Here is a 26175-nt window from a genome sequence, read left to right on the forward strand (position 1 = left end):
AAAGAAAGAAAGGTAGACACATAGATAGATAGATAGAGATAGAGAACAGAATAATAGATGACGAGTAGATGAATAATTTGATCAATCTGTACTTTGAGACAAATTCAGCTTGGTAGTAATAGCAGTGATTATCACAGCAGTGATCATTTTAAGCATCTTTATACAGTCCACCTTACTACTAATCGTTTAAGTCGTTTAAGTTTAGGTCTTTTCAAGTCCTCTTTTTATTTCATTCTATACTGAATTGATTTTGAAGTCGAATTTTCTCTATACGTCGAAGGTATTTCTTGAGTCAAAATAGATTTGACTTAGGCAAGGTTGACTGTATTTCTCAATGTATATTCATTTTGGCTTTGACTACCTGGATAATCAGTTCCTTATGCACACCACATCATTGTCTCAATATTTTCCCTGCATAACTTTTGAAAAGAGATCATGTTAGTGTCAAGGAAAATGTAATCACCCAAACCAAAATAAGTAAGAGGTAAATATGAACAATCACTATATGAAATTCCTCATAATCATCAAGTGCAGTACTTTGTCAGAGCATTAGTGATTATTTTCCCCAATAGTGATCCATCGCTTGTGAACTTTTGTACATTTTGAGCATGCTGCTGTTTGTTCACTTTCCCCCATTCATGTGATTTTTTGCCTTCCTCTAAAATGGCATCTACTGGCTTTAACCTGGTGATGCACTTATGGAGAACTTTGTTGTCATAGCTCAAAGTTGTGGAAAGTTTGACACTTTGACAGTTGACCATGTCACAAGTCACCAATATTCAAACTTGACAGACATCTTTATGTGATGTACCTGTGGTTTGAATTTAGTGGTCATATCTCAAGGTAAAGTTCATCGACCATTCGACCTTTTAACTTGTTGGACTTCACCCATATTCAAATTTGACTGGCATTTCAGGTTATGTTGGCAACCTGTGGTGTGAGTTTGGTGATCATAGCTCAAATGTGTGGAAAATTGAGAGTACGCCACAATACAATGTACTGTGAGTACAGTGCTTATCAAGGCAAATTCATTGATCTTTGAACTTTTCAAACTTCACCCATATTTGAACTTGACGGGCATTTTTAGGTTGTGTACCTGTGGTGTAAGTTTGGTGGTCAGAGCTAAAAGCTGTGGGAAGCTACAGAGAATACACCAAACAGGTGACGATGCCGATGCTGACGACTACAGCAATGGAAAATTGATGCTCATGTCTCGCTTCCGCTACACAGGCAAGACAACCCCCATCACACAATGACCACTCAAACATCACTCGGACCACAGAAAATGACAATCGTACTGTGCAGAAGCATTCATGATCTTCAGTCATCTTTTTTTTTTTTAATAAGCACTATCATGAATAATAACGCTCAAGTCTGGAGCTCTGTACTATTGCACATATATTTTTGTCACATAAAACATATATCCTTGTGTTAACAGTTATATATACATGATATATATACATAATTCATAACTGCATGTTTTCAACAAAAATATAGACTATGTTAAAAAGAAACTTTCAAAAAGAAATAAAAATTGCAAGGAATGTGACTGACTGTAGAGCTACTCACAATTTGCACATCCTAACCAAATAAAAAATTAACACATTCACCACAATCATTCACAGCTTGTGTCTGACAAGAGGTATGTTTAATATACCAAGTACTTCAAGAAAGGTCTATTCACAAATATAAATACTCTTCACTTCGAGAAGATTGTGGAGCGTGCCAAAAGACGATATCAGCACATATATTAAATTACCTACCATAACCTAATCTTTCTTATTCCATTGGCATTCTGTTCCTCTCCCCACAAAATCATGTCCCATAAAGCATACTGGTATATTTACCAAGATCACACATCAATGTTAAGCCAGTTTTTGTATGATACTTTAGTAAATTTAATCTTATCCCACACTGATATACGACAGTATGTTCAGTGAAATAGCAGAAACCTTCCATTCTGTCTAACTCAGTTCAAATGGGAAATTCAGCTACTTGAAATATCACTGTAGACTCCTGAACATACCAACAAATAATAAACAAACTCATGAATTTGACTGTATCACTTCATGAAGATACACAAAATCTTGGGAAATTGCTTTAAGACCCCTGTTGATGTCAATTAATTCATAAATGGATAAGTGTAAACATGAAATAAGTTGTTGTTTTTGTCAAAACTATGAAACTAAAGAAATAGAACATGAAAGCTGCTGAAACTGCACTTCTCTCTTTTTTTTTTTTTAAATTTAAAATTCTGGATGTCGGTTAATCACCAAGAAATGACTTCGCACAGCATTATTCAAGTACCGGTACCACTGCTAATAGGGTGATGGTGATACAACTTGCATAACGCTTGTATACATTTCATACAAGGTGAAAAAGACAAATGATTTTCCCTGCCATAAAGGATGCATATCTTTCATAAAACCCAGAGCACAAAGAAAAAAAATAGAAATAGATAAAAAAAGACATTTTACATATTTTCAAAATCATACAAGTGATGCAAATTACCATCTTCTTTGCAATACATGATCGCCTCATCATACAGAAAATTGAGATTCTAATCTTTGGTTTTATCTTTAAGATCAGATAAAAATGCCATCTTATGGTTGTGATTGAGTAGTAAAGATTTCAATGTGTTCATGCAATTTTCAGGGCGTAGTCAGTTCACCACATAAAGAAATCAAGGGAAACCCACACACCAGTATCGACTTCATTTCATATGGCATTCAAAGATTTGATTAGCTGCCTAAAAGCTAACTGTTTCTATTAAATCATCCGACAGAAACACAGACAGACATAAAAATATGATTTTTTTTTCTCCTGGGCCATAATGTTTCAACAGCTACAATTGTGCACAGAGAGAGAGAGAGAGAGAGAGAGAGAGAGAGAAATAGAAAAATATGGTTCAGCAATCAATGACATACCCCTTTCAAATTTGGAATGATATGAATAACGTAACAAAATTAAAGATACTCATGATATTTGCTTTTGTGAAAAAAAAAAGGAATATCACACATTTCATATTCAATTTCTGCATTCATATAAAAGTGAAAGCAATCATAGGAAACAGAAGTATCACTACAGTTTGGATTTATGAAATTTGATAATTCCACAATAACCATGATGCTGAATTGTACTGGTTGTGGTTGAATTCCAAATGACAATGTGACATTTAAATCAAATTATTTATCTCATTTGATTTAATGATGTTACATAAAAGTCAATTGGCCTCATAGATATCTGGTAATGTTCAGGAAGAATTTGTTTATTAGAGGCTTCTTTTTTTTCCTTCCTCTGCTTCTCATATTCTATACACCATGAGAACCAGGGACGGATCCAGGAATTCTGTAAAGGAGGGGCGCCTTTACAAAATTAAAGGGGATGCACGCCCCCATTTTTTCTTTTTATTTCTTCTGTTTTAACAAAAATCAAAGGGGGCGCGCGCGCCCAATGCACCCCACCTGGATCTGCCACTGAGAACATTATATGCAAATCGGAACTCAAATGTAAAAATTTTGTGCTCATGAATAATGACTTGTTTACATTCCATAGCAAGTGTTTCATCACAATGTAAATGACATTGTGAGGAAGGTACAGACACAAGGACCTTAAATAATCACATCCCATGATTACTATCCACAAACACTCCCGTGTTACAGAAAGTAACGAACATCAAGTAAGCAACTACAGACATGATAAAAACATAATACATCAAATATCTCATTACATAATGAAAGATACATACTACTGCCAAACCCATTTAACCCTATTTTACAGCTCATACTGTCTTCCAAACCAACACTTTTGGTTGAATAAATGCTTACATTTCTAATTGGAACTTGAACACTGAAAGTTATCACAGCACTATGTGAATATAGTGCAAATGCACGATTACACATACTCACAAACACATACACATACACACACACACACACACACATGCAATGACATGGCTTTTGTAGCTTTCCTCCAGTGCAAATGTTTGTGCTTCTGTTTGTTTTTCCTCAATAGATGTCTGGCAGTACAAATGCAAAAGATTCCAGTTTGCCTAGTGAGGACTTCTGCCAACGATTATTTCCAAGAATTATATTACAAACTCAGTCCTCACCTGCAAGCCATACAAACCCATATACACACACATAACACCAGGTATCCAAATCAACACACACCTTTGATTGCTGCTGTATGTTACAATGACAAACCACTTTCAATAGTATATTTCAGTATCAAATTTGCAACATACGGACATCCCAAGCTTCTTACTTCAATGATCTAAGCTGGCAGGTTTTAACGACACTGTTTAACATTGCAGTTGCTTAATCACAAATAATCAAAAAAAATTTACAACTTTGCTGACTTAGCTGTATAACGTTCCCCTAGAAAGAAACACAATAATACAAATATAATTCTCAGATCGAAAACATAAAAACACTAAAATGGAAGAGTGAGTGCCCATTTTAAAAATCTTTACATAGTCCTTGACTGTCCACGAATATATATACCTTTGCCTCTCTTTACATATATTGCCTCATAAATTATATCTTAATTGAAAATACTGCCACAAAGAATGCCTGATAACTGTGCGTCCACAAAGTGCTCAGACTCATACCATCATAAAAGTGAAATAGAAATCAATGATCAAAATTTACTGTTCATTTTACAAAATAAATAGTTACAAACTCTCTGTTGAATATGAGGATAGCTTGCAAGGTGATGCTCTAATTGTAAAACACACAGGCAACCTCATCTTAATTTCTTTAACGTCCATAAAGTCATTCAAAGAAGTTTAAAAAAATACTTGCGTATTGACTTCTGACACATTGCACCCTTTACAAAACAAATCAAAGGAAGAAAATGAAATGAGCAGCTGTTACTGGACCTGTGAAAAAAAAAAATCACCCACTGCTTTGAATACATGACTAAATCACTCTATCCTACACAGAGGTTTACCACCATTTTATCTCATTGTCCACTTCAAACTGGACAGCATGGAGTGTCAATCATCATGATGATGTCGATGCCGTAGAGCTCGACGAGATCCATGATGAACTGGCGATCGCCCGCCGGGTCCAGTCCCATGGCCTTCATGTGGTCAGTGGTGAGCGACTTGTCCTCCGTGGCAGCAACTTCCTGAAGCGTCTGGAATATATGGTTGTTCTGCTCGTGGAAGAAGCTGCAGAGAATGTAGAGGTACATATGCTTTCGCTTTTTCATGTGCGTTTTTAATCATTTCAGCATTATTCAAAACATTTGATCACTCATAAAAACTTGTACAATGGAGTTTGATTGAAAATATTGTCACAATAACAACAAAGGTATCGAACAAACAAATTTCAACAATGCATTTACTGCCAAATTTTTCCAATGACAGTAGAAACAGCAGATAATATTCAATGACTGACAATGTTGCATAATCACCTATCCTTACCTGTAACACTAAGTCTAACATTTATATAACCAGACTGTGAATACAATTACTACTACTAGGACTGCTGTTGCAATTACTTTTACTACTAATATTGAATTATGTCTGTCACTACTACTAGTACTACTACTACTATACCACATTTGCCATTACAATACTACATTTTCCATTACCTCTACTACTATCACTGCCTCTACAATGACTGCGCTATTGCTGCTGCTGCTACTACCAGTACTTCTACAAACAATTATCCTTCTACCATCATTACAACTTCCTCTGGTAAAGGTTGGCAAAAGAGGGCGCACTCACTTTGCAAAGATTTCGTCATCATCCTCCTGGCAGGGCTCCATACCTTGCTCCTGGGCATTGAAGACAGCTGTGGAACGCTGGTTATTGAGCCGCACAAACTTTTCCCTGTCCATTGTGTTGGTCCTGTCCATCTCGCGGAGGCTTTGCACGTGTGTCTTCACATTCTGGTTGTCCACGTACACGTCATAGAGGCTCTCCTTATCTTGAAAGATCTTCTCTGTTGTGCCTGATTGGATTGGATCAAAAGTTGGTGAAAAAGGAAGAAATATATATCAAGCATCAAATCCTGAAACTGCCAAATACTTTACAGGCAGATAGATGAATAGAGTACCAAAGTCATGATCTTACAGTCTTTTGTTATAGCTTGTGTTTGAATCAGGTGCATGCATAAAACACTCCGGCCAGGTGAGGTTGTTTAAACCAGTTTTTATGGTGATGAAAAGCTATGACATCAAACTTTGGTACTTATAAAGCACAATGAATTCATTTCCTAACGTGATCTTTACCTGACTTTGACTCATCATCATCCTGCTGTAATCTTACTTCAAATGAATCCATATATCAAACTGGACATATTATACAACACTTATTTAGAATGTAGCTTTCCGATTGGTCGATTGTCCATCACGTGACATTTAGTGAAAGGTTCTATTGCACGCTCTGGCTGTCTCAGCATGCAATTTTGGTTTGACCAAAATGTTTTATTGCACGTGCCCTGATGTCACAATAAACAAACATGTGCCGCGCGCACTCAACAATTACAAGCGCGCTTACAAGTGCGTACTTTTGTCACTCATTTTTGTAAACAACTTTGTTTCGCATATATACGTACGTACGTACACATGTACATACACGGTAAATGCAACTGTGAGGCTATTCATTCGTCTTTCACGGAAAATGGTTGCCATTTCTGTGCTAAATTCAAGAATTTGTGAGTACCAAATCTGTTGACGTTCGAGGTGTTGTATAAAACAAATAGTGTATGGTCTTTACTCGTGCAGTGGAACCAGATTTCGCACTCGGTGAAAGATGAGGCGCACTATTCAACTCGGCTTCGCCTCATTGAATAGAGCGCCTCTATCTTTCACCTCGTGTGAAATCTCGTACCATTGCACTCGTGACCATTCATTATTTGTATACAGTATTATGTCTTAATCTTATCGTACACAAACATATCAAAGGCATTCCTTTTACATAAAACGAAAAAACCAACAAATAAAGGGTGGTCAAACTGACAAAAGATCAAGAAGTTTAAGATTGCAAAGTCTGCATGATTTTTTGTCGTCTGGTCACAATGGCAAAAGATCGAGAAATTTGGCGGGGGTGGCATGGGGAAAATATCCCTAGTTGGAGTGAGAAGTTTCGCAGGAAGTTTGCATCCACACTGGCAAAACTTGCGATATACAGTTGTCCTAAACTTCTCGATCTTTTGCCAGTCTGACCACACCTATAGAATAACAATAGTGTTCACAGACTGGACCAGGTGAGGTTGTTAAGAACCAGTTTCCACAGCAATAAATGGCTGTGACATCAAACTTTGGCACTCTATTGTATAGATTGCTAGATGAGACTGTGAAAGAACAGGCAGACTAGACAAAAGGGAAACAGTTTAATGACCTCTGCATATTGATGATATTCAGTAATTGACCCTGGGCAGTCTTGTTTTTTTTTTTTTTTCTTCTTTTTTTTTTTGTCTGAGAGCTGTTTGTAAAAAATGTTAAAAACAAGTTGTTAATTGCATCTGCAGTCAGTTCACTAACAGCTGGAGAATACCATGTCAATCATTTCATGGCTAAAACATGCAAAATGGCACAAACAAATGGTGCAGTTCACCTCAGTCAAGATAACAGTCCACACAGATTTGTCCTAATTTTCAGTTAACTTGGGGTTTAATAGCTAACTTCCATGATATGAGTGACCTAAGGACCTCTAACTTGAGAACTGGTGAAATGAAGTCTTAGCTATCTTAGGATGATCCTAACCATAAGCATTTTGTGGTTAGCAAAAACACTGATCATAATGACCACACCCTCTGCAAAGCATGGCAATTAGTGCATCCATGTGAACACAAAGAACAAAGAGCTCATGATTAGGCTTGGCCCAAACGAGCACTGAATTACTTAACTGAAATAAATGCCTGTGATCAAATGACCATTATGCATGAAATGGGGGTACCTTGCATGCCATGCACTCACTTCAAGATTTTACCATTGAATTCAGCTTGTTGCTAGCTAACCATGCATCCTATCATCAATGAAACACACCATGTGAATGTACATACCAACTCAATAGCCATGGTTACACTAGCAAAAGATCACGAAGTTTAAGATTATGATCTTTAAGACCTCAAAGTTTTGCCAGTGTGACCGCAAATTTCCCGCAAAACTTCATACAAACCTTCCCACTAAAACTAGAGATATTCAAACACTCACAACTGAAACTTTGCAAAATTTGTCACATGACCAGTCCACAACCTGTTTGCAGCATCAGCATCGCATACTTGCCAACTCTACCGCATTTGGCGGTAGACTACCGCTTTTAAAAGATTTCATTAGCATTCAAGCTAGCGCTGCTCGCATATAGGCATCCTGGATTCTACCGCTTTCTCAAATGAAAATGTTGGCAAGTATGGCATCGATCGATGGTTTTTGGGCAGTGCCTCAATGCGATGTGTCTGTGTGCATTGTTACATCACAATCATTACCTGTCAGACAGGGTACTCTTTTCTTTTTTCTTGCACATGTGCACTACTGACCCTAACTTCGAGAACTAAAGATCGAGAAGTTTGGCAGCCAGTGCAGATGGACAACCAAAGATTACAAAGACTTTGTGATCTAAACTTTGTGACTTTTGCCAGTGTGACCATGGCTATATAGATACAAGCTAATTGGCCAATCACGTGACTGTGTGAACATGGCTTGATAAGAAAGAACAAAACATTGAGAAAACAGGTGTTTAATGTAATCAACATTCCTTGTCTGTTTGTTCTGCATTCCATTGATCGGTAACTTCTGACAGGTGTTAAAGTGAAATCTACTCCACAACACCTGGTTTAGGAATGTGAAGCGTGTTTGTTTATAATACAGGTGTGTGTGTGTGTGTGTGAGTGTTTGTGTCTGTGTGCCTGTATGCTTTTGTTTTATTTTTTGCCTCTGTATTGCACAGCCTTACCTATATTTTAAAGGGTGTGTACAGTTCTGGTTGAGGTGAGGATTCAGCTTTTAACGTTTTGCAAGATATTCAGAAACGACTCTATGAGATGCCAAAGAGCATGTAATTCTAAGGGGTATCAAAAGTTTATTTGATGAAAATCGGTTTTGAAATGGCTGAGATATCCAAAAACAAGGTGAAACAAAGAGATCCTAAAAAAAAAAAAAGCCTGGCTTGTCGCCTTTTATTATTATCACTTTTTTGGATATCTCAGCCATTTGAAAACCAATTTTTTATCAAATAAACGTTGAATCCTTCTTAAAATTACATGCTCTTTCATATTTCATAAGATGTTTCTCATTATCTCACTTAGGAATGTTATAAACCTGAAACCCCACCTCAACCAGTACTGCACAGTCCCTTTAAGTTCAGATGAGAGCAAAACATCATCATGGAAACATAATCAATCACTGCAGGCAATGATGGAGATTAGACGAGAAGATGCAATTACAATCACATGTATTACATCACAAGTCTCTTAACCCGTTGAGGACGGACTAATTTTGCTACCAGTACTACACACATTTCCCATAGACACCTGCCAAAGTATACTCAGGATGGGTTAATAACCTGCAAAAAATCCTCATTAAAGTCTTCCTTTTTTAACCTACATTTATTGCATCATTTTGCATCAAATTATTACAACCTTACACTAATGTAGCAATACAGAATTTTGATGAGAAGGGAGTCATAATTATCAAGTTACTAGCCAAAACACACTTCTATTACACTCCTCTCCAAAAGTTTTGGAACACCTGCACTCAGTTTGTGCTTTTCTAAACTAAGCAGATTTTACTGGAATTCATGCTCACAGCAGAGCTTTATGTTTGTTTTAAAGTAAAGACTATACATCAGTGTATAGTTTCTCATTGATTCAAACAAATTTAAAGCTCTTTAGAGACAAACGGCTGCCAAAGAGGGCAGGCTACCCATCAAGATGGCATTCTCTCCAAAAAATCTAACTTCTTTTATCAGTTCTATTCTGAAATTCCTGTCATTATTTGTGAATATTACAGCAGCTGTCTTCTGAATTTATTGCTGAATATTTGTAGCCTATTGTTCATTAGAGGGTTAATTTATGGAAATATGCATTTTTATCCAGGAAAACAAATGAACTTGATACATGCATCATCCTACTTGAAAGAAAATGCATGAAAGTGGTGTAGGCGTCAGTGCAATTTGAAATTCATGAGTTTGAAAGTTGTTCAGAGCTTTTTACATTTATACCAGTGCACCTTCATTCATTTTGCCATTTCAGTTTGTCCTATTCAGTTGTCAGACACAAAAATAAAATGGCTAAGGGAAGACAGCTTTCTCTAGAAACACGCCAGTCGATGGTAGTTTTGAGAAACGAAGGCTATTCAATGCGTGAAATAGCTGAAAAACTAAAGATAAGTGTCCATGCTGTTCACTACAGTCTTAAACGCAGAGAGGCTATCGGGTCCAGTGAGGACAGGAGACGATGTGGTAGGCCAAAAACAACATCTTCTGCTGAAGAAAAATACATTCGGGTGAGCAGTCTGCGCAACCGTTATCTGACTTGCCCACAGATCACAGCCGATTTAAATAACAATCGTGAGACACCTGTATCTTCCTCAACAGTCAGGAGACGTCTTCGTGCAGCAGGGCTGATGGGCTGTGTGGCTTCAAGGAAACCACTTCTCAGAGAAAAAAAGCATAAGAAAAGGCTTGTTTGGGCAATGAAGCACAAAGACTGGTCTTTGGAGCAGTGGCAGAAGGTTCTTTAGTCTGACGAGTCAAAGTTCGAGGTGTTTGGCAATAAGAGGCGTACCTATGTGAGACGACGAAAGGGAGAAAAGATGCTACCACAGTGCATCAAACCAACTGTGAAACATGGTGGTGGCAATGTCATGGTTTTGGGTTGCTTTGGTGCAGGGAAGGTTGGCAGCTTGCGCAGAGTAGAGGGTATCCTCAACCAGCACGGCTACCATTCCATCTTACAGCGGAAGGCCATCCCTCAGGAAAACGCCTTATCGGAGAAGGGTTTGTCTTCCAGCAGGACAATGACCCGAAACACTCCTCAAGACTATGCAAAGACTACCTGAAGAAAAAAAGAAGACAAACAAGTCCTGAAAATCATGGATTGGCCACCCCAGTCCCCAGATCTCAACCCCATCGAGCTCCAGTGGGAAGAACTAAACAGAAATGTCCGAGAAATTTGCCCGACAAGGGAGACTCATCCGTGAGAGATTCTGCAGAAGGCATGGCAAGATATTTCCAGTAACTCCATCAACAAGTTGACCAACAGGATGCCAAGAGTCTGCCGTGCTGTGGTCGCTGTCAAAGGAGGATTCTTTGATGAGAAGGCTGTCTAAGTGGAACACTATGAAAAAACAAAGACTTGGCATAATGACACAGAATATCCATTTCAGATTCTGATTTTTTGGTATCACACAAAGAATAAACTGTGAAATTGATCACAATAAATGAAATTCCATGATCAAGAAGAAAAATCAAGACCTTTGTTAGCATGTTTATTGAAAAAATAAAAAGTATTTGTCTATTGTGTTTATTGAATTACAATAAACAAGAAATAAGTTTTCCGTTCATCTGAAACATTGGGTATTGTTTATTGAAAAATAAATTTGAATTACTAGTATTCATTAGCACATAGAAAGGGCATACTTTGTGGAATGAGTAAAGGGCACAAGTTCCAGCACCACGAACCAAAGCCAATAACTTCCTGTGTCTGCTGGGTATTACATTTTGATGGGTGGGTTGCCCCTTTAACATACGACTGCCTCCTAAAATGCTTAACAGGGGTAAGTTAAAAACCTATGTCAATTTGAATGCTAATGTGCACTCTTCACTTTGATACCAAATTGTTGTAGTACCACAAAGCTATGACAAATGAAATGTGGTTGATGTGGACAAATTCGGTTTCTGCTCAAAGGTGTTCCCCGACTTTTGGAGGGGAGTGCATATTTGTCATGAATGTACTAATGAATGGGAGGTAATGGCATCATTACCTCATGTAATTTGCATTAAGTGGTTGCAGCTCCTTGTAAAAGCTCCTTCTATGTGCAATTTTTATGGCACTTCTACAATTTTGTTTGATTCTACTTTATTTGATTCTACTTTATCTATTGAAGTCAATTTTTCATCTACATGGACTCACATGCTATATAGGACATCTCTGACTCCAAGGTGTCAATATCAGCAATGTTGACATAGAAGTACGGCTTCAGCTCAATGGCGCTGTTGAGAATCACATCGTGTTGGCTCATCAGACTTGCACAATACACTGAAAGAGAAAACAGGGACAGTAAAATCTTATCCTGAGCTTCACAATAAATTTGACCTTGTTGCAACCTGCCTGCAGTGTCCCTTGATATTAAGTACTTAAAAGTGCATGGGCTAATTTCAGTGATATTTGCTTATTTGTATTTTCACAGACAAGAGTATTTTTTTTCATGCAAGAGACTTTCATATTAATGAACAATATTCACATGCTATATTCATGCTAGTTCAGTACAGCACAAAATTTACAAACTTCCAAACCATTAAACATTTCACTCTACAGGATATTGTGAGTAACTCTTCACAGGTCCTCTAAAGGCCTACAAAACGATATAATACCTATGCTACACGGACAGACTCTAGAGAAAAAGAAATAATGAGTGAAGAATCTTAGGGGTGGTGAGAATGGCTGGGCAAGAAAATGGCTCTGCACAATGGAAGACAAACAAGACAGCATGTTTCACTGGCTATGGAAATGAAAGTGTTCCTACAAAGGTTCCTAAGAATTAAAGGATTAACACTTAAAGGCTTTTAGAAGCTTCAAAATGGAAGAGTTATCCATGAAAGAATGGTCCCAAAAACTAAAGATTTTAAGGCTCTGACATTGGAAGGGTTAACAAAAGAGGCTCAAGGGATGAAAGGGTGACTAAGACAGGATTCTATGAAAATGATAAAACTGACAAATAAAAACAAAAAGAACATGCAAAATACAAGAGCTCACAGTATTATGCCTAAATTGATCACTAAACACAAAAGCTCCAAGAATGGAAAGATCATCCAAAAAAAAAAAGAGAGAGAGAGAGAGAGAGAGAGAGAGAGAGAGAGGGAGAGAGAATTAAAGGATTTAAAAGCTCTAAGAAGAAGCAAGGTTTACCAAAGGCCCTTAAGAATGAAAGGGTTAAAACAATTTGAGAACTGGGCAGTGAACAAAGAGGATCTTAGGTAATGAGGTCAACAAACAACAATAACAAAATAAGGCTTTGCTAATTGAAATGTTCAAAAGCTTTCAGAAAAGGCAATTTATTCAAAGGAAAGATAGGTCCCCAAAACAAGGGATCTATTACTTCTGTTACATTTTTTCCACAGGAAAAAAAGAGTTAAGAGAATTAAAAAAACTTATTTGAAGAGCTCTAGCAATTAAAGGGTTAAAAAAAAGCTTTGAGAAGTGAAACGGTTGTAAATTCTCTGGGAATAGAAATGTCTGCAAAGGGAATGATTCATGTACAAGCTCAGACAATTGAAAAAGTTAACCAGAAAAAAAAAATTAAAATTCTGGGAATATGAGAGTCAAAAACCAAGAGTGCCATGCTTGTTAGGAGAAAACATTATGTCTGGCATTGCTTTGGGGCCCTGACCCTGGACCTAAATAAGGGACACTTGTTAAATTTAAAAAAAAAATTGTACACAATCACCTTAACACCCAAAGCAATACCTTACAAGCCTTTTTTTCACTACGGTGAAAATCTAATTCTCGACAATTTGGCTGAACAGTTCCCCTAGCAGGTTAACCCCAAATGGGATCAAATGACAGAATATTTTATACATCTCCTAAGCGTATCAAAAGGGGTTACCTCGGTAACAGACAACTCCGATGGGAGGCGGGGAGAAGAAAAGTATCCGTTTCCTTAGCAGGATGTACTTCCACAGGGTAAAGATTTGCTCACCAAAGAAGTTCATGAACTGGCTGAAGCACCCTGCTGGATGTGTTATCTGATTTATGAAAGAAAATAAAAAGATCAAATTGACACTGATGACAACACTACATTGATGCAACTGCATATGATTTTTCAAGTTAACTTTTTTTTTTTTGTAATGCACTGGGTCTGCCAAAGAATAGTTTCATAGCAGCTTACAAATTTCATTACGTGAGGACATCATGTTAGCACCTCACAAGTTTTTATAAATGATCATAGAGTTCCAAAAGGAAACTAAAACATCAACAGAATCTGAACATTTTGAGCTTTTCAGTAGATTCTGTGTGGGCAAGATTCTCCAAAGATTAAGATAGATGAATATTAGTCACTTACCGTATCCGGGCACTTACCCCCTGGGCAACTACCCTCCGGATAATTACCCCCCAGGTCTATTCCCCCTTAGGGCAACAACCCCCCCCCCCCCCCCCCCCCCCCGGACAACTACCCTCCTAGGGCAATCACCCTCCAGGGCCATTACCCCCTAGGACAACTACCACCCGGTCATCTACCCTCCTAGGGCAACTACCCCCAAGGGCAATTACCCTTAGGACATCTACCCCCTGGATAACTACCCCCTGGGTAACTACCCCCTGGATGACTACCCCCCAGATAACTACCATCCGGATAACTACCCCTGGATAACTACCCCCGGATAACTACCCCTTGGATAACTACCCCCCGGAGAACTACCCCCTGGGTAACTACCCCCCGGATAACTACCCCCAGGATAACTACCACCCGGATAACTACCCCCCCGGATAACTACCCCCCGGATAACTACCCCCCGGATAACTACCCCCCGGATAACTACCACCCGGATTACTACCCCCCCCCCCCCCCCCACCCCCTCCTGATACTTACCTACTGGACAACCCTCCCTCCCCGCCCCGAAAGAAGTACCACCCTTTGTAATTTTTCAATAAGTTCATAACACCATATCAGAAGATGCACCTTTCACTTACACTGTCATCATTTACTCTTTTGGCTTGTCATTTTCTACCGTTATAACACATTAGAAGATAAACATAAGAAAAGGAGAGTTGATTTCACTGCAATTCATATTTCCTTAACATTAGCGAGGGATCCTTCGATATAAAGCCATAATTTCTGATAGGATCCGCGCACGGTTTTATGAAGTCAGTCCTGACAAGCTGTCAGTTCCACACAATTACCAATCGTAGACGTTGTAGGTCGATCAAAGCAGGTCCATGGTAACAAGTCGGTGACTCGAGCTTATCAATCAAGCAGAACCCATGGTTTTATTGAAATTATTAGAGACTAACAAGATGTCATAACTGGCAACTTTTATCAAACGGTGCCCTAATCTGTCATAAGAGTAAGATTACAGCTTGTTTTACATACAAGTAGAATTGTGCTAATTTTCAAATTAAATGTCCTCGACACTTTAAGGGGAAATCCAGTTCAAATTAAGTTAGTCTGATTAGAAAGAGTAAAATATTACGAGTTTAACGGTATTTCTTTTTTTTTTTTTACAAAACACCCCTAGTTGTTAACGAAGTCTTTTGTCCTGCACCCTCTTTTTTAATAGATCTATAGAGAGTTGTAGTTGACAGAATCCTTTTTACATTATAGGGCTGCTCTGTTTTATCCTGGCCATTTCAAGAGTATTTTTTTTTCACAAAAACTTGAATCCTTCTTGGAATAACATGCTCATTTCGTAACGGGTTTCTAATTTTCTCACCCAAAAGATGTTTAAAACCTGAAGTTAGGTCTCGACCAAAACCAGACGATATGTAGTGAAAAAATGCTTCTTTTTTTTTCAATTCAAATAGCAAACGATGTTCGAAAATAACAATGAGAAACGTAATTTTCTGGGGGAGAGTTATTGTAAGAGGGGTGACTGTTTGGAGCCTAATTTTGATAAGGAGTAATTGTCAAGGGAGGTAATGCTCTGCGGTGATCATACCAAGGAGGTGACAATCTCTTCCCACATTCTTGATATACTAGTTGTTAATGCCCAATGATGCAGTAGGGCAATCCTGAAATGAGCGTTAACGGTATAACAGTAAAATAGTTACAAAATTGATGAAACAATGCAAAGAAAGCAAATTAAGACAGAGACGAAGAACACAAATAAAGATACAGTGCACTCCCGTTACAACGAACACGGTTATAACGAAATTTCGTTATAACGAAGCAAAACTTCTGGTCCCAAAATTATCGCCATTAAAGTCTATGGTACAAAATTCGCTTATAACGAAGACGGTAATAAAAAGATTTTCGTTATCACGAAGTCTTTTCTGAGCACCACTGACAAAGAAAAACAAAGGAAATGTGCTCCGTTATAACGAAATGCGGATCGCTTCGAAAATGCGTAGCGGAACAAGCATTTTTAAAGCGTCTCTGCATGAGCGAACGCATCATTGAATGTTCACTCCGCGTATCACGCACAGTCCGAGGGGAACTTGCATTATTGTAATACAATAATCTGAATTCAGATAAGGTTTGTTTCATTGTTCCGAAGTCCTTCAATACAAAACACATAGATTCTGATACAACTAAATGTCCGTAATAGTTCGAAAATGAAATATTAAGCACATTTTGGCGTTATTCCATAACAAAGGTTTTTTAATCCGATAATAAAATATGGTCCTTATTCTCATTCTTATAAGGTTCGTTAGTCCGAACATGATAGGAATTCAAAACGTTCGTTAATCGGAACATTACAAAAATATCGTCCATGGTGAAAAAAGGAGAGTACCCTAACAAAACTTAAGAACTGCAATCCTTATAATCGTCTTAAGATAAATAAATCTTCGAAATAAGTAACCTTTCTCATTTTTTTTTTCATTAACAAAATTTCTTCGGAATAACGAACCTTATTTCATTTTCGGATGAAAAAGCCTTCGGAACAACAGACTTTCTGAATAGTGAACCTTTCTCACTTTTTGATTTATAAACCTTCAAAATGACGAACCTCATTTCATTTTCAGATCAACGAACCTTCGGAAAATGAACAATATATTATTTTGATCTAAATCATGAACTTTCGGAATAATGATTCTTCAGAAATGCAAACCTTCAGATAAACAAACCATCGGAATCCCGGGAATGGCGAAACTTCGGAATAAGGAGGCTTCGGAGTAACGTACTTTAGTAAGAAAAGAACCTTTGGAATAGCGAACTGTAACCAAATCCTACACCGTCATTTTCTACACATGTGTGACAACACAAACAACTTTATGCTCTTTTTAAAATGTAATATTTAAACGAAATTAAAAAGGTATTCTCCCATCTCACATAGCTTTCCAGCGTATGATGAGGATTCAACAAATAGAATTTTTTATGCGTGGTTTCCTTCTTTTCCTTATACATTGCATATTATATTTGTTCGGTTATAATGAAATTTCGTTAAAACGAAAAAAAAACAAAAAACAAAAAACTGCCGGTCCTGAGCATTTCGTTTTAACGGGAGTGCATTGCACATGAACACACACGAGATAAATCCCTTGTAATGAGAGAAAGAGGAAAGGTGAGTAATGAATGACAGGAATAGACTACCTTCACGGTGGACAGAGAAAAGCGAGAGGGAAGAGGAAGATAATGGGTCAAAACCAGGGCACGTGAGGCATGAGATATAAGCTCCTCAAAATAAAGAAGTGTTACATGGAGTTGTGGTAAACGATAGACGATTGTGGTTAAAAAAAATATTGCAAAAAGTATAACTCATTCTGAAGTGTAACATTTCTTCAAAATGTCTTTAATTCAATGGTAAAGGCATTCAAACTTAAAGGGACTGTACAGTACTGGTTGAGGTGGGGATTCATGTTTTGAACATTCTTAGGTGAGATAGTGAGAAACATCTCATGAAATATGAAAGAGCATGTAATTTTTAAAAGGATTCAACGTTTATTTGATGAAAATTGGTGTTCAAATGGCTGAGATATCCAAAAAAGTGATAATACTAAAAGGCGACATGCCCCACCTTTATTAGGATCTCTTTGTTTCACCTTGTTTTTGGATATCTCAGCCATTTCAAACCCGATTTTCATCAAATAAACTTTTGATACCCCTTAGAATTGCATGATCTTTGACATCTCATAGAGCGCTTTCTGAATATCTCGCAAAACGTTAAAAGCAAAATTCTCACCTCGACCAGAACTGTACATACCCTTTAAAACTTCTTTTATACTATACTATCAAGAGAAATCCGAAATTTCGGAACAGTAAAAGAAAATACAGATTTAGCAAAAATAGTTTTGGTTAAAGGCATTGACATTTACTGGATTACCGGGTAGGATATGAAGGGACAGCTTCGTGTTTTATGAACATAGAGTCAAAATACAGAGGGAGAAATTAAGCTTGTACATAAATCGTCCTAAATGCAAACGATACAAATCGTAAATCCTTAAGATGTTGTTTTCATAAGATGATGTCTCAGTATGGCATCTCCGTGATTCCTGGTAAATAATACAAAGAACTTCGTTTTCTGTAGTAATGATATCCTTTTTATTAAAGTAAGAGTCGGGGGGGTGGGGGCAGTGACCCGGGAGGTAGTTACCCAGGGAGTAATTGATGTGGTGCACTGTCCTGGGGGTAATTTTCCTCTTGATAGTTATAGGGGAGGGCGAGTTGTAGGCCTACTTATCCGGGGTAATCATCCATGGGGAGTTATCGGAGGGGGTAGTTATCGGGTGGAAGTTATCTGGGGTCTAGTTATCGGAGGAGGGGGTAATTAACCTGGGGATAATTATCCTGGTGGTAATTATCGGGGGGGGGGGGGGGGGGGGGGGTTAGTTATCCGGAGGGTAATTATCCGGGGGGTAATTATCCGGGGGGTAATTATCTGGGGGGTAATTATCCGGGGGGTAATTATCCGGGGGGTAGTTATCCGAGGGGTAGTTATCCGGGGGGTAGTTATCCTGGGGGTAGTTACCCAGGGGGTAGTTCTCCTGGGGGTAGTTACCCAGGGGGTAGTTTTCCAGGGGGGTAGTTATCCAGGGGGTAGTTTTCCGGGGGGTAATTATCCAGGGGGTAGTTATCCGCGGGGGTAGTTATCCAGGGGTAGTTATCCGAGGGGTAGTTATCCAGGGGGTAGTTTTCCTAAGGGGGAATTGCCCTGGGGGGTGATTGCCCTAGGAGGGTAGTTGTCCGAGGGGTAGTTGTCCTAGGGGGTAATTACCCTGGAGGGTAATTGCCCTTGGAGGGTAGTTGTCCGGGGGGTAGTTGCCCTAGGGGGGAATTGTCCTGGGGGGTAATTATCCGGGTGGTAGTTATCTGGAGGGTGGTTTTCCAGGGGGTACTGTTCCTAGACCCGTCACTTACAACACTGCAAAAGCAGTGCTCAACAACTTGTATTTTTCACAGGAATTTCAAAAATTACAGGTTTAAGATATCCACTAATCTAAAAGCAACAAAAACAATGATCTGAGAATATAACACACCTGTACATTAATATGCTCAAATACTGCATAAATACACCATATATTTCATGAGGATTTTATTTTTGCAAATTTCGCAAATTTAACACATGAAAATATGAAATTCTCTGATCTCAACATGAATGCAGTGAGTATGCATGCATTTATCCATTCATTACCATACTCCATGATCGCTTAACCACTTACAGAACTGTCAGGAAGTCCTTATTCATGAAAAAGTAGACTCACCAAATATATGGTGCATACAGTAGTCTGTTACAGCTGAAAACTAGAAATGTCGCTACGGCGACTGATGCCTCCGCCATAATGCATGATTCTCCCAATAGGTGTATAGTAAAATGTCTTCACAATGTGTGATGACAGTTTCACATAACTGGCAAAATATCGAAATAACAGGTTTATCAGAAATATCTTGAATGTTCACTTTCCACGAACTGGGTTTGCTATAATTGTCTATTAAAGAGTGCATGTACACATATTTGGGGAATTGGAAATTTTTACTTGACTTCTGACCGACCTTATTATAAGTTTATGCATTGAGTATAATTTTCAAAATATGAAGAAAGAGTGTAATTACCAGTACAAAATATATATATTTTTTTCATTTAAACCTAACCTTTGACCTTTGACCTTCTGGCTGGAAATTTCCAAGAGAATCTCCATTAAGTAATACATGTACATATATTAAATTTTAAAACTAATAATGCAATCATTGCATATACTAGTACAGGCGTATATGAGGGAAATAGTAACATTTTGAGAAGTTGACCTTGACCTTTGACCCCTGACTATTGACCCATGACCCCTAAATTCCCTAGATAATCCCTGCCAGTCAGTACATGCATGTACCAAGTTCAATCAAGATACATTGAACCATTTGTGAGAAAAGTGATATTGCAACATTTTCACCTAACCTTTGACCTTTTGACCTTTGACCTTATGACATGAAACTCTCTCTGGAGAATCTTTATGCAGTAGTACATGTCTACACTAAGTTTCAAGAAAATAACTGCAGGCATTGCATAGATATGGGGGAAATAGCAACATTTTTAGCATTTGACCTTGACCTTTTGACCTTTGACCTCTTGTCAATGTCACTAAAATCTACTCAACTAATTGTCCCATCATACATCATCCTTGGACCAAGTTTGGTGAAAGCTGCTTCATCCAGTTTTGAGTTATCACGTAAACAGATAAATTTTAGGATTTGACCTTGATCTTTGACCTTTGCCCTCTGTCCGATTTCACTGAAAAACTAATCAAATAATTGTCCCATCATACATCATCCTCCAACAAAGTTTGGTGAAATTTGCTCCATACAGTCTTGAGTTATCGCGTAAACGGATAAATTTCATGATTTGACCTTGACCTTTGACCTTTGACCTTTAGCCGATTTCACCTAAAATCTAATCAAATCATTGCCCCATCATACTTCATACTTGGACCAAGTTTGGTAAAATTCCAGTAAATATTACTCAAGTTATCGCGTAAACGAAAGCGGACGGACGTACGTACGGACGTACGTACGTACAGACGTACGGACGTACGGACGTACGGACGGACGGACGGACGGACGGACAACCCGAAAACATAATGCCTCCGGCACCACTACGTGGCGGAGGCATAAAAAGTATAACTTTCAACCCTATAAAAGTGACCCTGAAGTAAAACCAATATTTCTATGTAGCCAATTTTGTAGTGACCACAATGAAGGAGGTGATCACTGTAGACAAGTTACTGTAAACAGAAAAGAGATAATAGTACAGAACAGCTGGCTTTGGAAAGATAAGACTGGACTGTACCTTCATTTCTGGGAAGCTCTCCTCAGAGCTGGGCGTGGACACTGGTGTCTGGACGGTCAGCGGGGACGAGACATGGAGAGGACTGGACGATGAGTGGAGACCAGAGATGCCTTCTCTGGAGGCTTCTCGTGATAGTGGGAGTGATGCTTTGTGATCGTTGAAGAATGCAAGTAGCTGCTCGTATCGGCCAGGAACCTCAAGCTGATGCCTTTTGTGCAAGGGGAGGAATGGGTCATGTGGCGCAGACAAAAAGCAGAATAAGAATGGTTGGAGCAAATGATGGAAAATATCACATTAGAATTATACATGCACTTATACATTTCATCTTTTCACATGGTTTGCAGCTTTTTTTATCTCAAATGTTTAATATCACTGAACAATCGTTAGATGCAAATGTGTTTGTCTTCATTAAACGACTCCCCCCCCAAAAAAAAAAAAAAAAAAAAAAAAAAAATTGTCACTTTCTCAGCATAATTTCAAAATGTCAAATGAAAACTGTTGGGCTAATGGTATTAAATTTAAAGAGTTATCTATCATACCCAATACCATTGACAACATGTTGCATGACATGGATCTTACCGAATTTTGATGCTCATATGATCAAGAACAGGCTATCATTTCTACATCAATGGGAGTTTACAGAGGTTAGAGGTCAAATGGAACATTATGACTTTCAACACAGAAAATTCTAGCTAAACATCATACTATCGTGGTCAATATTTCTGTTAAGAAAGTAAAGTTCTGCTTTCATTAAGCTTTTATGACCATTTCAAGTCATCTTGGAAATATTGCAATGTGTTCTTGATTTTTGCTTTTTCAACCAACTACAACAAAATAAGCATCTAGATTCTTGTGGTATATCCTTATACCAAATTTGGTTGATTTTCTGCATGTGTTTCACAATTAATTTTTTTCTCATGTGACATGAACAGTGAGCACAATGTTCTCATCACATACGAGGTCAAACTGTTGTGTCCCAATAAACAGTACCTTCTTAAACCCATCACACCATACAACCTGCAGACTGCAGTGTTTGGATACCGCACCCTCGGATGCATTTCACATTTTTCCCCATTAGGACTGAAAATCATTGCAGCGGCCCCTCCAAATGAAATTAGCAAGGTTGTCTTCACACCACTACACCTACCTCACTTGGTGTTCCAAGAATTTCATATGTTTGTGTAGTGTGGTGTATGATGCCGACAAGATCCCGACAGATTTCATTCTGGCGCCTCTCTCTGCTACGTTGTCCACATGCATGTTTTCAAAGCAACTCAGCCCATAGTACTTATCTTTCCTGAAATAGCTGTGAGTGAGCACATGGACAAATGAAACAAAGATTACAGCTCTAAAGAACTACCTGCAATCAAGGGAACTTGAAATCATGCTTGGGGAAGAGACTCTTCAAAATATCAAATTTCAAATATTAAATTAATTTACCTGATATGGACTAACCAGCATGTCTGGAAAAAAACCCCATGATGTATGAATACAAAAACTCATATCTTCAGTACTTGAAAGCAATATAGACATCTTCTGATGGCACATGATACACATTTCTCCTGTAATAGATACAATGTAAATGGTATTAATAAACTACAGTTGTTCATATTAAGTAAAGGAGATCATCATATCACTAAGATCCTTTATGAGTCATTCAACTAATTTCAATTCCAAGTTAATTTCTAGAGTGGAAATGTGATCTTGCATGTGTGTATAATCTGTTATTGTGAAAGAACACATACTGTAGAAGTGGAAATTTTCGCGGTGTTGAAATTTTTGTGCATTTCGCGCAACCAGAAGCTAGCGCGAAAATAAAAGCGTGCAAATATTTCTGCGTGGCATATGTTCCAGTAGTTGATGTCTTGATTCCGCAGAATTAAAAACACGCGAAACTCTTCTTACCCGGCCAAGCGCGAAAAATTAGTCGCGCGAAAATATCCACTTTTACAGTAATACTGTGGAGGACAACTACTATACAACATACTAAAGGTTGACCATAAGCAAAACTACAGCTGGACAAGTCAAAAGGACGCAACAGCATTCATCTGATTCTAACAAGTGATGACAAGCTTTTGTTGTACATGCATACCTTTCAATTTTTATTTCTGTGCAGCTTAAATTTACAAATTATGTATCCCTGCTCACAATACAGTAGTTGTCATCTGGGCCCCGTTGCATAAAAGTCACTATTGTGATAACTTTGCCATCCAGTGGTAACTACCATGGAATTCTTGATTTTGATTGGCTGTTGAGTATTGTTACCATGGTAGTTACCATTGGATGGCAAAGTTACCACAATATTAACTTTTATGCAATGGGGCCCAGGTCATAAAATCTGCATGGCAGCCTATCACATAACTACAGGTTGCTATGGCCAACACTAATGATAGAAGTACTCATAATTTCCAAATACATTTAGCAAACTAGTCCATCAGTTTTTAGTGAAAGCCCTTAATCCTTCCTGTGCCAATTAGTCAAATGTACACAAACGTCAGGAAATTAGTATGGCATGCAGAGGGTTAATCAGGAATTGTAGAATGAGACCATATGTTTCAAAAAGCATTGAAATCTTGCTCCCCAAAAATGTGCTCTACGGACTACAAACTCATACTGGATACTCACTGATTCATTTGTTCATTATCTATCTTTTCATTATCTTTTCTGGATGATCAATTCTTTTCCTCCTTTGATTTAAATCCTTGAGAGTTTTTATTCAATGTTTACATTCTATGAAGCAATACTGTGTACAGAAATGAGAAAGTACCAACATACAAATCCACTTCACTAATACAAAAAGTGCAGATCAAGACCAGACTTAATTTTATGCTATTATAGCTGAGTTTATTGTGCATCAACTTTTGGTTCCTTGTGATCAAATTTGTGATGGACTCACATGAAGTCAGTTAGGACTGTGTGTGCACCACTGGCCATTGCTTTAAACTCAACACCTTCCAGACTGATGTCCTCTGGTTGGCACCATTCCACAATGTTACCTGAGAGAGAAAAAGAAGGAGCGAGATCAGAGAGAAAGCAACAACACAAGTGAAAGGAAATGACACACAAGAGATGACTGTGCAGAGAGCTGTCGGATCAGGTTTCCTGTTTGTTTTGTTTCTCTGGGTTCTTACCTAAAGTAAGATATTTAATAAGACTATTTTGGTGAGGTGCTGTGTAGCCTGATCTCCAGGCTGTAGGGTGCTTCCGCTCACCATCATACCTGTTCAGCCCACAATCTCAAGAGTCGAGGGGACTGTGCCACCTAAGCGTGTCTCCAGAGGGGAAGTCTACTGCCTGGAAGCCAGACTAGATACCATTGTATTGTCACATTCTAAGAGGACCTCTTTTCTCCCTCTTCCCCTGAGTGCAGGTCACTTCTCTTATTGGCAAGTTTGTCTCACTTATGAGGGGTAAAGCATGATATGAAGGTTGGTTAAGAGAGAGATAGAGAGAGAAAGAATAAAAATACAACAGAGGTGTCACTTGGTGAAATTTTTACAAAAGATACGTACACAGGTTGTATTCAGATAAGAATCATACAAAGTTCAACAGTTTATTACCTTATGTTTCATATTCTTTTAAAAAGACCTTGCATGGAACTGGCTTAATCTTCATAATGACATACAAATGCAAGTTGAACTAGAGATTGTAATTTGTCATCACTGACAAATTAAGGTGATCCGATTTTTTTTTAATCAATGATTCGAGTCCTGATCGTAATAGGCATGACAATACAAGTTTCATCTGTGTTTAGAGACATTGGCCGTGTGAGGTTTGGATTCTCATTTAGAAAAGGGAGTCATATCTGCCATCTTTGGTACCAATTCTGTATACACTGAATAACGAAGATACAGCAACGAATACATATGACCTTTGACCCACCTTTACACTCCCAAGATGGCATCTGAGGAAAAAGTGGTTATTTTGTGAAATGATTCTTGCGACATCGTCTATATTCGTGTGCAAAATATGGCAAAGATAGGACAGGTATTCACCAAGATGCAAAATGCAAGGTCTTAGGTACAACATAAAATCTGGGAGAAATTCACCGAAGGGTAAGTGAGAGCTAGTGCTCGATAAAGAAAAGCATGTCGATTTTCACATTAAAAAAAAATCCCTCCCATAGAGATAACACGTCATAACGAAAATACAGAAAGAAGTACATATGACCTTTGACCTCACTTTGCACACCCAAGATGGCGTCTGAGCAAAAAGTGGTTATTTTGTGAAATGATCCTTGTTACATGGTCTTTGTGTGTGCAAAATATTGGAAAGATAGGACATGTATTCACCAAGATACAGGATGAAACATTTATGACCTTTGACCCTAATTTACATACCCAAGATGGTGTCTGATCAAGTAGTTGTTATTTTATGAAATAATGTACGTGACATGAACTAAACATGTGCAAAATATGGGATTGATAGCCATTGTTGTTGTTCATCTATTGCACAGAAAGTAGTAGAAAGAAAGAAAAATAAAGAAAAAATATGTTATTTTATAGAAATTTGAAGGAGAAGCATAAAAAAATCAGAAAAAGATAAAGTTAAGAAGGGAGATTAAGAATAACTAAAGAAAAAGAAGAAAAAAAGTGTTTAAAAAAATGAAAAAAAAATATTGGCAGGGGTGAGCCTCGAACCAGGGACCTTAGGATTACGAGTCGGATGCGCTATGCAATGACCTATTTCATGCTCCATAGGCCCTGTGTATTAAGCAAAATGACGCTGCATCGAAGCCACGTGCCATTTTCAACCAAGTTTTTCGACGTGATGCCGACGTCGTATGAAAAAATGAAGGGCACACTTACGATAGCCCAAAGTCTCAGCTACAACATACTAAAATCTGGGAAAAATTCACCGAAGCAAAAGTGAGCTAGTGCTCGAAAAAGAGAGTCATGTCAATTTTCACTGCCAGAAAAACTGCTCTCCCATAGAGATAACACGTAAACTGGTCAAATTCTACAAGGATACATTCAATCCATTTTTACGAGGCGATGACGTCATCCAATCAAAATGTTGTTTTTACATTAATGAAAGAACATTTCATAAGCTACAACATACTGAAATAT

The 26175-nt window shown here is 38.1% G+C and overlaps 1 protein-coding gene across 1 annotated transcript in view; it reads right to left on the reverse strand.

The window, feature by feature from the left end:
* Positions 1–3971: 3971 nt before the first annotated feature.
* Positions 3972–26175, reverse strand: part of LOC139742299 (DENN domain-containing protein 11-like) — a 31559-nt gene continuing 9355 nt past the window's right edge. Inside the window, exons 2-8 of the mRNA XM_071652877.1 lie at positions 24003–24102; positions 22254–22412; positions 21107–21314; positions 13780–13918; positions 12087–12212; positions 5738–5963; positions 3972–5176 (exon numbers count right to left, since the gene is read on the reverse strand). Of these exons, the coding sequence (XP_071508978.1) occupies positions 4978–5176; positions 5738–5963; positions 12087–12212; positions 13780–13918; positions 21107–21314; positions 22254–22412; positions 24003–24102 (1157 nt within the window). The 3' untranslated portion in view covers positions 3972–4977. The remainder of the gene's footprint in view (positions 5177–5737; positions 5964–12086; positions 12213–13779; positions 13919–21106; positions 21315–22253; positions 22413–24002; positions 24103–26175) is intronic.

The sequence above is a fragment of the Diadema antillarum genome, unplaced genomic scaffold, assembly GCF_040938485.1.
Source record: "Diadema antillarum isolate AM-2024a unplaced genomic scaffold, OU_Dant_1.0 seq00000994_RagTag, whole genome shotgun sequence".
NCBI classification, from domain to species: domain Eukaryota; kingdom Metazoa; phylum Echinodermata; class Echinoidea; order Diadematoida; family Diadematidae; genus Diadema; species Diadema antillarum.